The 13,221-nt window shown below is 38.5% G+C and overlaps 1 protein-coding gene across 1 annotated transcript in view; it reads right to left on the bottom strand.

The window, feature by feature from the left end:
- The window catches only part of b3glcta (beta 3-glucosyltransferase a), a 140,456-nt gene that overhangs the window by 100,925 nt on the left and 26,310 nt on the right, over window positions 1-13,221 (bottom strand). Inside the window, exon 2 of the mRNA XM_053646294.1 lies at window positions 11,881-11,927. Coding sequence (XP_053502269.1) covers window positions 11,881-11,927 — 47 coding nt within the window. The remainder of the gene's footprint in view (window positions 1-11,880; window positions 11,928-13,221) is intronic.

Raw genomic sequence — 13,221 nt, forward strand, 5'->3', positions numbered from 1 at the left:
TCCATTCAGCCACAAGAGTATTTGTGAGATCGGGAAGTAATGTTGGGTGAGGAAGCCTGGAGTACTGTCAGCATTCCAACTCAACTCATCCCAAAGGTGTTCGTTGGAATTGAGTGCAAACCACTCGAATTCTTGGCAAACCAAGTCTTCATGGACCTTGTTTTGTGCACAGGGGCATTCTCATGCTGGAACAGGTTCGGGCCACTTATTTTCAGTGAAGAGAAAATGTAATGCTAAAACATACGAAGACAATATAGACAATTGTGTCCTTCAAACTTTTGGGGAAGAACCCTGTATGAGTGCGATGGTCTGGTGTCCACAATCGTTTGGCCATATAGTGTACATATAGTGCACTTGTCCCAAAGTTTAATTTACTTATTGTTTCTATAGTAACAACTAACTCACAGGTATTTAAGTGGTGGGAATCCCACATAATTTAATGTAGCCTAAAAATAAATATTACATACGTGCAAACATACAGAAAGAATAAGATAATGAGGTAACATTTGATGAGGGAATGACTGTTTACAGCTGGTCCAATTTTAATGGTGACAGAAACTTAGTTTGTGGAAGTTCTGCATTAAATGTAATTATAAACAGATACGATGCATTTCCTTTTTTTTCCCCTAGGGAAAAGAATTACACCAACTCACTGTTTATAATTTTTCTAGCATTTCCAAACCAAGTAATGCTTATGCGTATTAATTCTTCACATAGTACCTACATCATCATCATCATCATCATCATCATCCAACCACTTAAATCCAATCAGTATACTCATGTTGATGGGATGAATATGATGACTGGGAGAATATGAGGCATTCTTTGGCTATTCGTGAATGCCCTAAATTAGCAGGTAGCGTTGGAAAAGTTCATAAGGATGATCTGTTTAGAAAGTGTTGCCCATGCATGTGTGATTAGAATATGAGTTGATAGAGCCGATTGCCCTGCTCCAGGATTCGCTGGAATCAGATTTTCCACCATGATCCAAGATGCTGTAGACATTATCAGCTGGATATGAATTAAGACCAAGCAGCCAGATGAGCAGGTGTGGATGCACTGTGCCTCGATCAAATAGAAAACCAATCAGCATTATGGGATTGTGGGATGCTGGATATCAATTCGGAGCAATAAAAATCACTGCCCACAATCACCCAGCTGGTGGAAAAAGGGCCTTGATGAATTCAATCCTTCCAGACTGATGGGCATTAGGTTGTTGATCAATACACTAATAATTACTTGATTTGTTCAAGTTTGTCCAAAATATGGACAGAAACAATCGGTGGCTTATAGAACATGCTCCTAAGAAACTTGGACCATTACCAAGCAGTGAAAACAATCTACTGGGACAAACCACTTTTACAACAGAAAAAAATTGATTTCTGTAATAATGTGGATGGGAACTTGATCGACCAGTAGAAAAAGATGTACATTCCACTAGCTCATCATCCAAATGCATTTTGGCTTGGAGAATCAATGTACTTTGATGAACTTATGGAGGCAGTTCATTGTCGATCAGCCTCAGTAAATGTCAATTCTAACGGCAGAAATGGAGAAGTAATACAGCGGGGGGGAAATAAGTATTGAACGCGTCAACATTTTTTTCAGTAAATATATTTCCAATGAGGCTATTCATGTGAAATTTTCACCAGACTTTGGTATAAACTCAAGAAATCCACACATCTAAAGAAATCCAAAGATTAAAGTCCATAAATGAAGTTATGTGTAATAAAGTGGAACGACACAGGAAAAAACTATTCTAATGCCGATAGGTGGATTGGCTACTGTATGCAAAATTGCCCCTAGGTATGAATGGGTTTTATCTTCCTTTCCTTTTAAGAATTGAAAGTTAATTCTACTTAACCTTTATTTAACCAGGAAGTCTCTTGAGATTAGCAATGTCTATATTGCGAAAAACTCCTGGCCAAAATGGCCACACAACCCATTCCACACACAATAAAATATATACACTGGTAAGACACAAAATTCAACACCACACACACAGGATGAGAAAAAGTGAAACAGAAAATTTACAATTTTTGGATAGTGACCCTGACTAATTTTCAGCTTCGGATTATGAAATAATAAGTTATTATGTTAATACGGGTATTAAAGGTTAAACTACTATCAGGTAAAAAGCTGAGGTATTTAAAAGTAGGTATAATTTCAATACTAGTACATTGGGAGGTTTCATTAATGGGCAAATTGAGTGTCTCATTGCAAAAACCATCTGTTTATTTTTTTTTTTTATCTCATTTTGATGTGCTGGCTTCCCATCTGTGGTGTATTCCCACCTCATGCCCAATGTTTCTGGGTTAGGCTCTGGATTTACCTGTGACCCTGACCAGGGTGACCTGATAAAGCAGTCACTGAAGAGGAATTAACGAGTGAACATAGGGCTACATTTTCTTTCTTGTTTTGAGTGCTTTTGGGAAGCCTAGATCAATAGTAATAACATCAGAAACTATTGCCCAGTCTAAATCTCTGGACTCCAGCCCTGTGGCCTCCAGTCTCATCGACTTCAGACTTGTGTTCTGTGATGTAGACTGAAGCATGCAACATAATCACATCATGTCTGCAAGGCCACAGGGCTTCAAGTGTTTAAAAAAGGCCAATGAGAAGACTTGATTGGTTTCCATGGACACAAAAAGAATCTGATACCGGAAGCAAGATGTACATCGCCATCATTGTTGCTCTTGTATACTTTATGGTGCATTTAATAATCTCCTCTCAAAATGCAAAGGTTTCATTACCCGATCTCATTGTTCAGCCTGTCTGTTGTATTTAATCCTAAATAGGAATAGCCAGTAAGCCTATTGTTATCAAAGATCAAAGAGGAAAGTACTACCACAACAGTACCAGTCCAACATATGCATTACCCCCTATGTGTAGATGCTTTATCCTGGTCAGGGATGCGGTGTATCCAGAGCCTATCCCAGGAACACTGGGTGCATGCAGGAATACACTTTGAATAGCATGCTTATCCAACACAGAACTACTAATTAAATATAGGTACATGAAAATGTTGGTCTTAACAATCAAACAAACAAAAATAAAACACATAAATAAGGTTATCGACAACAATTCAGTTGTAATGATCTGATGAAAAAATTCTTGATACTCCCATGCATTCAGTGGATCTTGAAAGAAAAATCATTCATCTCATTCACTCTTACTCAATAACCTCTTTAACCTGGTCAGGGCCGTGGTGAAGCCAGAGCCAATCCCGGGAACAGTGGGTGTGAGGAAGGTATTCACCCTGGATGGAATTCCAGGCCATCACTGGGCTCCATGCTCATGCATACACAAATCGGGCCTCATTTATCAAGCTGAATAAGAACGGATTTTTAGCGCAAATCGTTTAAAAGAAATTTTGTATTCATGAAAATAACCTAAATTCTGAAAAGAATTCACTAAAAGATAAATGAGGATATCAAAAAATGGATATCAAACAATTGCAAACACAACATAGGTTTATCCCAAACGATATTTAACCGTTTTTCCACCTCCATATTTAACCGTGGGCATGAGGTACTTTTCCATATGGCTACCTCTCTGTGTGCTCCAAAACCTCCTCTGGTGTTTATTACCAAAAAGCTCTATTTTGGTTTGATCTGACCATAGAACCCGATCCCATTTGAAGGTCCAGTAGTGTCTGCACACTGAAGACGCTCGAGTTTGTTTTTAGATGAGAGTAGAGGCTTTTTTCTTGAAACCCTTCCAAACAGCTTGTGGTGATGTCGGTGACTTCAGATTGTAGTTTTGGAGACTTTCTGACCCCAAGACACAACTAACTTCTGCAGTTCTCCAGCTGTGATCCTTGGAGATGTTTTGGCCACTCGAACCGTCCTCTTCACAGTGCGTTGAGACGATATAGACACACGTCCAATTCCAGGTCGATTCATAACATTTCCAGTTGACTGGAACTTCTTAATTATTGCCCTGATGGTGGAAATGGCCATTTTCAATGCGTGTGCTATTTTCTTATAGACACGCCGCATTGTGTGAAGCTCAACAACCTTTTGCTGCACATCACAGCTATATTCCTCGCTCTTACCCATTGTTATGAATGACTAAGGGAATTTGGCCTATGTGTTACCTCATATTTATACGCCTGTGAAACAGGAAGTCATGTTTGAACAATTTCCTGTTCCTAGTCACCCAGGTGTACTAAAAAAATTTTTTAAAAATGGGAATATACTTCAAATATATTTTTTCATATGAATTCATGGGGTGTCAGTAATTGATGCACACCTATATTTAACAAAGATATTTTTTTTTATATAAACCTGTGTTGTGTTTGCAATTGTTTGATATCCATGAGGGCAGAGTATTTTTGTGAACAAAATATCAAAAGATTAAACAATAAAGACAATTTTTACAGCCTTCTATGCTCATATTTACTAAGGGTGCCAATATTAGTAGAGGGCACTGTATCTCTGGAAACAAGTACACATCTTGGCATATAAACTAGCAACATAAAATTTCGTTGAAATATTTTTGGAATGTTGTGAAACCGCTCATTTCATTGATGTCATCACATTCATGTTTGAGAAATTCCACAAGCAAAGTCTACTGAAGCCTGTATCCTAAGCAGACTCTGCTCAAGTTGTTCCTCTTAAAGCCGAGATGAATGGCAGAATTAACCAGCCCTACAGACCTGTGGACTTACTCAGTAACATGCACGTTAAATCTAAACATGAGTCTACAAAGTCCAGAGAAGATTGGAGATTTAGATGGGTATGTATGGTGTTTCTTACTGTTATTATTTTGGTGGATGGTTTTATCCAAAGTGACTGACAAGTAAGGCAGAACCCAGTCTAAGCATGAGCTAATCAAGTTAATGGTCTTACTAATGATCCAAACATTAGCTCTCTGACAGTCCTGGAATTTGAACTCCACAATCTTCCAGTCACCAGCATGGAATTTTAATCGCCGAGCTAGCATTATTGGTGTAACTATATCAAGAGAGATCAAAAGTGTGTAACCTTTCCTTATTGTACATTTACACTAATTAAAAATGAGAGCTGGTATGATATTCGAAAAGACAGCTTTATCACAGTTTCATAGCATTATCAGCAACCGAGGCCCATCAGGAACTGTATTTCCCCACAGCCATTGAACACAAATTCCACCCATTTTCTTTGAAATACTACAGTCAAAATGTGCTTAGCACATGCAGACAGGTCTGGTTTTCTGTTGATCAAACACAAAGAGACATTTCCAGGCAATAGCAGGTGACATTTTGCTAGTAACCTCGCATTACCCTTCAGCCAAGCTGCTGATGTGACATGAGATGACCTGTTTGAAGCATTTGAAGTGAAAATGAGGATTCAAAAGGCTCTCACATCAGGGCTTAATTGGCACGTGCATCGTATCCCTCTCCCACTCCCATCATATGTGTTTTTATAGCTCTTTATTCTCCCAGCTTTCTTGATGCAAGACAAGGTCATTTGTGTCACTGCATTTCATTGCATCTCATGTGAAATGATCCTGTTACACCTACAGCACTGGCGCTCCAGTGACCCGTCGAGTCGTGTTACATCTCGCTTCCTGGAGCCATTTCAGGAGATATTCTGGGTTCTCGACTGCCCACACGCTGCGGTGCCAATGCAGCGAGTCAGTGAGAGGAGGACTAGCAGTAGAGGTCATGAAAGATTGAATAGCTGGAGATGAAATATGTGCTGTGGTATATCATTCATGATGTAGGTGTTGAGGGGTGAGGGCAAAATCAACTAAAGTGGAACACTTTTGAAAATTGGCCTTCTGCCCCGTTTTAAATCTTTAACCCACCATCTTTTATGACACCAGTCTGAAAAGTCTCCAACCAGAAGAATCCCGTCATACATCATGTTTAGAACAGAAGATAGAGAGAGAGAAAAAAAGCATATGACTGTACAAAAGAGAATTTATAACATTTACTATACTCCAATGGTGGCTAGTAAACCAAAACCATCCAAATGTTATATTTCTAGACGATAAAATGCATTTTTCTTGGCGTCTAACAGATGCTACGACCTTGCGCTCGTGCTAGCAAGTGACAAAGTGTCAGCAACCATTAATTCACAGGTTATGGCAAAAAAACAAAAAAACAACAACTTTGTTTAAAGTGAGATCTGTTCAATTTTATGCTAGTTATTCATTTTTAGAGAAGGCCGTTTGTGCTCACGGTACAAAGTGTTCTTCGGATCTCTCATTTACGGAAATCACTGTAATTATCGTTATTAGGCATCTGTGTACATCTTATCAACTAGATTAAAAGTGACGATAAAAGGGGGCTGCGTCAAGTTGCATTAAACGACCTTTGCATGAGGACATGCTACTTCACAATCTTTTATTGACAATCTTTCTGTGCTAGACCGTTCGTTGTGGTATATAATTTGAGTGTTGCGGAAACATAAACTGCTTTAAAAATGGATTCGATAAGAATAGAAATCCATATTAAACCTGAAAATTCACCCTTCGTGCCTGTAATAACAGGTCCAAACTATGGAGAGCACTTCTTTGCGGTAAAATAAGTGGCTGCTGCTGATAATGCTAGTTCTCTTGAGGTAATTCCACTCTTTTCTTCGATTACCCTTGACATCACTCAGTCGATGGTCATTAACAACGATTTAAGATCAACACTGCAGTAAACAGTCTCGCTAAGCAGTTTCAAAGTGAGAAGTGGGCCAAGAGCTCCATATATCAACGTGGCATGGAGAGGAAAAACCTTTCCTGGCAGCTGTTGTACAGCTTAATTGGCTCCTTGATTGCGATGAACGGTGATGCCATTACCAAGCGCCGCGTCACCCTATCTGACCCGCATAGAATCAGACGGTGTGTGTCTGAAGTGTATTGATTTTACAGCATCATGTCTTCCCATATCCTCTATCCTGGTATGCAGCCTGACATGCCCAGTAAAGGGTGTGAGCTTTCTGTCATTTTAAATACAAAGAGGTGAACATATCTACAGATTTAAATCTCACACCGTATTCTACTTGCATCATTATTCCCTTGCATTACGCCCATTAGTTGGTATTCTGAGTCATCTTCGATATAGGCACTCTTTTACTGACTGCTTTGTGACTAGCCTTCCTAATCGCTAGCACTTGCTCAAACACGTGTTTCTTTGCATGTGTGAGCATCTGACAATAAAAGGTTATAAAAAATTACCACAGACACTTAAAGCATCATCACTACGATAGTATATACTAGTATATCAATACGATATGTATGACGATACCGGGTTCACAGTACTAATTAATTGAAAATCTAATTAGATTATTTATTTATTTATTTATTTATTTATTTTCAAAACATTAGCCATTTTCAATAACTTTCTTTGCTGTACATACAGCTTAAAGAATTAATTTAAAGATTTTGTTTAACCGTATGTACGTGAATTAACGATTGACTAGGTGTGTCACTGAACAATAAGACTGAATTTTAATAACTGAATTTTAACATGAAATTAGAATGGAGATAGCTGAAACCTACGAGAGAACTTAAAGCAGTAAAAGTGCCAGATAAAAAAACAAAAACAAAAACAAAACATTAAAATAAATAGTGTTCTGTTCAAGTGATTTCAACTCAACACAAACAGCTTTTAGATTTGTTTAGGTTACTTACAGGTTTTTGGTTGTTGTTTTTTTTTTTTTTGACAGAGAATTTCCCCCTCTGTGAGGTTCTTTAGGTAGAACACAGCAAGCACACTTGGGTATAGACCAAAATGAGCAGCTAAGCTCCTGAGCGATGTGGGCTCAGTTCGGTTTCAAGTGAACTCTAGCAGTGTTCCACTGCAGTGAGAAGACGATTCAACTCGGAATCGACCCACCTACAGGAAGTGAACCACCTACAGGAAGTGAACCAAACCTGCCCGTGAATTGGGTTGCAGCATTTTCTGCAGAAGTGAGCGGATAAATATGAGGCACAAACTGAGTCAAAGGACAAATTTTGATAAAAAGAGTTAATTTACCCAATGTATGGAGACTAAGGTAAAGGCTTATTTACTGTACCGTTAGTATTTCTTTTTCCCCCATTTCTCTCCCCAGTTTGGGTCACCTGTCAGCTATCGACCAGGGCGCGAGAAGGCCAACACGTGCTTCCTCCGAGACACATGAAGGCAATGCATCTTTTACAAATCCTGCTCATGCTACATCAAAGGGCAGTGTAACACACGAAGAGGAATGTCCTATCTGCCCTCTTCCACATACATGAGCTCACAGGCGCCCACTATTGCCTAGTGTTATTGTGATTGACAGGCAAGAAAGACTGTTCCGTCCCTCCCGCTCAAACAGATTGGCCAAATTTGCTCTCCTGGCTCCCTGCCACATATAGTTATGGCTTTGTTCGTTCAAACACTTTTCTATTGTGCTGCTCAGGAACCTCAACATGGTATTTCTGACCAGTGAATGAAAGAGTGTCAGGAGTATGTTTTCATCCCAATATGCTCCTCAGCCAAGTTTCTTTCTTTTTTCGCTAACTGGTGCCTTCAATTATGCACAGTGTGAAAACAAACCAAACAGCAAACAAACCAAAAGTATCAATTTCGCTTTGATTCAAAATCAGCACACAGACTAACAGGTGTGAAAGCACAATAAGATTCCATATTTCAAACCAACGTAACGGATGTGTGAAATCAGCCCCATCTAATCGTGTGCAGGATTGTATTTACGCAGACTTGGGGGAAAAAAAAACACAGAGGAGAGAATCGTGGCTCTGACTGATGCATAACCTGACCATAGAACATTGAAATTTTTTCATACTATATTTTTACTCAAGTAAGCTAACTGCTTAAAGCTTATTTCTTATACTAATGACATCATTTTTATTAAATCTGATCTATTCAATCCTCACTCATACTTTTTTTAATTTTTTTTTTAAATTCTCTATAGGTTACATATATTGGTGACATTCATTCATTTAGTGCCTGATTTTATTACTATTTAGCATTTATAAAATTAAAGCTTAATTAACGTCACTAAGGAGACCGAAGCGTCTGATTAGATTTATAGGTCCAAAATGATTGCCACCCTTCATACACCTTTGTAGGAGAAGACAGGCAGGATGATGCTCATTTCTAATGAAACTAAAAGATGGAAGAGAACAAAGAAAAGAAAAAATATATAACAGCGGGAAAAACAATATATGTATATACACACGTACGTCCTGTAAATATGCATTCAAATGAAATTTCAATATAGAACAAATCAACTGCTATAATTTTAGATGCTACTGCACAGGCGTTGCGTCACTGTGAGTTCTTAACAGCTCTGTGCTTAGATTACATCCTGCCTCACCTGTGAGTCATGTTTGCTAAAAGAGTCTGCCAAATGAATACATGTAAATGTTCCACTCTGTTTCTTTCTTTTACCTCGCTGTCCTTCAGGGCCTGACTACTATGTGAGCCCTGCACATTAGAACAGTACAGCTACAATCAGGTCCTATTTAACCACCCTGTGTCTATCCAGCCATGGAGAATAAAGACTTCTGTGTGACAAATTCACTTTCTGCTCAAGGTACACAAGATCTGACGAGATTAAACAGTGCTCATAAAAGCCTACTGTTGAATCGGTTTGGCTAAAACACTGCCTTAATGTTCGCAGCGTTAGCAACGTTCAGGTCATGAAGCCGCCGGACCAAAAGAGAGTAAATCCGCCAAAGTTCTCAACATGAATGTAATTCCCCCTTTCGCTATCTCCACGCTTGTTGCTCCATCTCTCGTTTTTCACATCAAGCGGCGTTTCTGCTTCGCACGGTATTAAACTGATAAAAGGTAGATCAAAATGATATGAGCTGTAAAACCTACGGCAGTGCAGAAAATGCTGACTTAAGCAAGAAGGATAAAGTTTATCTCGGTGAGGAAGATGCTCTCAGCATTTCAAGTCTCACAGCCAGTTTAATATCGCTTATAAACACAGCCAATGCAGGAACCCGATATAAAACCACATCTGAAAATCTGGGAACAGAATGGTTTAGAATCTTGAAGAATTTAACACGGAGGCTGTTGAATATTCAGTATTTCAAGATTCAGCACTGTTTAAACATTTGACTGCTTAAATGCAGGCAAATTTGTGATATTGACCATGTTAACACCTGTCGACAAAAGATCAGGGGTTTTTTTTTGCATTCAAGTCATTCTGGGAAGTTCATATTTATGAGTTGGGAAGTCATAATCACGATGTCATGTGCGTTCAAGTCACTCTGGTCGGAGAAAGATGGCGGTGTACCTTCTCTTAATTAACTACAAAATAAAAAAACAAGGTTTTTTAAAAAATTTTTTAACGCTACTCGTAGAAAATGAAGAACAAACAGCGTGCATCGGGTTTGTTTTGCTTTTTTACGTATTTAATCGATTTAAGTAGTGTTTATGTTTTACTTTTATTATCTCTCGTTCTCTCACGCTCTTCCTCTGCCAAGTTCCTCAGAAATCAGCTTCTGAGACGAGTAAACGTTCACCGTCGATACATTTACTGTCGATTACTGATGTTTTATCCACTGATTCAGCCGTGTTTTCTTATCGACACGCCACCAATTCTGAAACTGAGCTCAAAGAAAATCAGGGTTTCCCCACGTTTTAATTACGGATTTGTCGTGGCGTTCATCTCGTAAAGACGATCTTTCCGACGTGACTCGAATGACACCATAACATGTATTATCAGGTTTTGCACAAACTTGTGGAGTCCATACAAAATCTAGTGTCATGCTATCATTAAAGCAATAGACGGAGGTACAAAAATACTAAGGAATTCTGAAATTCATGTAAATATTTCTAAGATGCTACTTTTTTACTTTCTAAGCTGTTGCTGAACCTATAATCCGTAATAACAAAAATATTACAAATTCAATTAGAAAAGGATGAAAATATCGCGTGAAAAGGCTGATTTATTTACAACGATAAAGTGATCAAGTGCAAACAAACTATGTTTTTAAAATAAGCTGCATAAATAATTATAAAAGTAATAAGGATGTTTATTTCTGTATGTCTATTTTTTTTTTAAAATATATATATTTATATGCTCAATAAACATGTTTCTTTCTCTCGTTACCTCCGGGAAGCCCCTTCTCCTACCGTTTCTTGCCGAAAACAAAACAAGTATCGACAGAGATTAAAGAAAAGATCAATAAAATGAAGATGACATTTAAAAGGACTCACCAGAGAAGCTCATTCGAGAAGCTACTGAGTTATTGAGTATACTCTACATAAATATAGGTTCACTTGACCTATTAATGATCGAGCGCAACTTGTGCAGCCATGCACATTAAAAGGTCAAAACGACCGTTCGGTATTGAAACGAGGTGTGCGTAGTACATATGGAATTTTCAGTACGATGACTACACGTACATCATGAGGACACTCCCACAGAGAGAGTTCACGTACCCCAAGTAAATCGATCGTATTTACTACAGACATCCTCTGACAACCTTATTGAGCATGTGTACGGACATCGAATCCTACAGAAAAAAGAGACGTGTGTTTGTTTTTTTGTTGTTTTTTTAAAAAAAATACACGATTAATATTATGATACTGTGAAATCATGATGTTTTTAAAACTAGGTTCTCATACTGTAAACGTCTCAAACCGTAACACCCCTACACTATACACAACACTATACAACCTATAGTCTCCGAAACGGTACTGGAGCGATGAACACCCTTCCTCCAAAAGATAATCTCCTCGCTGGTATTTTAATGATGATGGTAGAGAGCACCGTCTATCTAACACATCACTCCAAAAATCTCCCAGAAGTGTACTACTGGGCTGAGATCTGGTGAGTGCAAAGGTGGCATTGCTTTAATGTCTAACAGGTTTGGATGCAACATGCTTCAAGTTTAAAAATAAAACTAAGCATCATGAGTTGTTTAGGTCCTACTGGCAGGTAAACAAGCCAGCCTTACCTTTGAGACCTTCTCTTTCTCATCTTTGCTTGCAGCAGTGAAGGCCACTGTCGAGAAGAGAGAGAGAGAGAGAGAGAGAGAGAGAGAGAGAGAGAGAGAGAGAGATACAATGTCAGTGCAGTCTCTTTAATACAGACTAACAGTGAGTGTTCTGTCATCAATCCTTTTAGAATGCTAATGGAAACACCAAAAATATCCTCTGGCCTTGCCTCCGGGCTGCTTTAGAGACTGTTTCAACTATAAAATACTAGTGTAGATCAGAGCGTCGTAATTAAATGATCAAGCTAATAGTTAGCTGGTGATTTAGTAAGTGCAGGAAAGCCAAAGACCAAACTCTTCTAACTCTTCTTTGATTTATGTCCACAACTTGGGACTTATTTTGCCACACTTGCTGCAAGTTCGTAATTAGAGACAGGACAGTTCTCTTCCAATTATGCTGCTATTGATTTAGTAAGGACTGAGCTCAGAGGATCGATATGCCGCACCAAAACAACAGGTTTATGAGCCAAATGTCTATAGTGTGAAATACGGGTGGCACGTCGTCTTGAAGAAAAGCTCATAAACACAGAATTTAATATCATAGAAAAGGATCTACATTCCCACACGACAGACACACGTACGATAGAGAAAAAAGAAAAAGAAAATGACGAAACACTTACAGTATAGCAATCATGTCATATATACTGGCACGGGTGAATAGTCAGCTATTCAATATTGAACAAACTATCATCACTCTCCCTGCAGGTCACGTGGGAGGAGACTTCCTAAATAGGCAATGGTCTCAGAATGCAGAAAAGCTTATTCACCTTATTTTTTGGCAATTTAGTAAGTATCACATTAATCCTTTTTGGAGATAACGATCCCATTATTCTGTTCACCGGACCCAAAATTAGGAAATATTTCACAGAAGATAAATATTATTATTGCGAAAATAATATTAGGCTCAGTGTTTAAGACTCTGGGTTACTGATCAGAAGGTTAAGGGTTCAAGCCCTAGCACTACCAAGCTGCCACTGTTGGGCCCTTGAGCAAGGCCCTTAACTGTCTCTGCTCCTATCACGAATGATCCTGTGCTCTGACCTAAGCTTGCTAGGAAGAAAGAATTTCTTATGCGAAAAAAGAATTTCATCATGCTGCAATGTATATGTGACAAATACAAGCTCTTCTCCCCTTCTTCTTATATACAGAACGAACCGTTTTAATCTCCAATAGCTCCTTCCTTTAAGAAAGTTTCATAACTTTAACTCAATAAGATCTGAGTGCAAGCAGTTAATAAGTTCTTCAAAGACTTAGCTTTCCGTCTTTAATTGCTATTATGTGTTATTTTGTTAGATATGTGGT

The sequence above is a fragment of the Ictalurus furcatus genome, chromosome 17, assembly GCF_023375685.1.
Source record: "Ictalurus furcatus strain D&B chromosome 17, Billie_1.0, whole genome shotgun sequence".
NCBI lineage: Eukaryota > Metazoa > Chordata > Actinopteri > Siluriformes > Ictaluridae > Ictalurus > Ictalurus furcatus.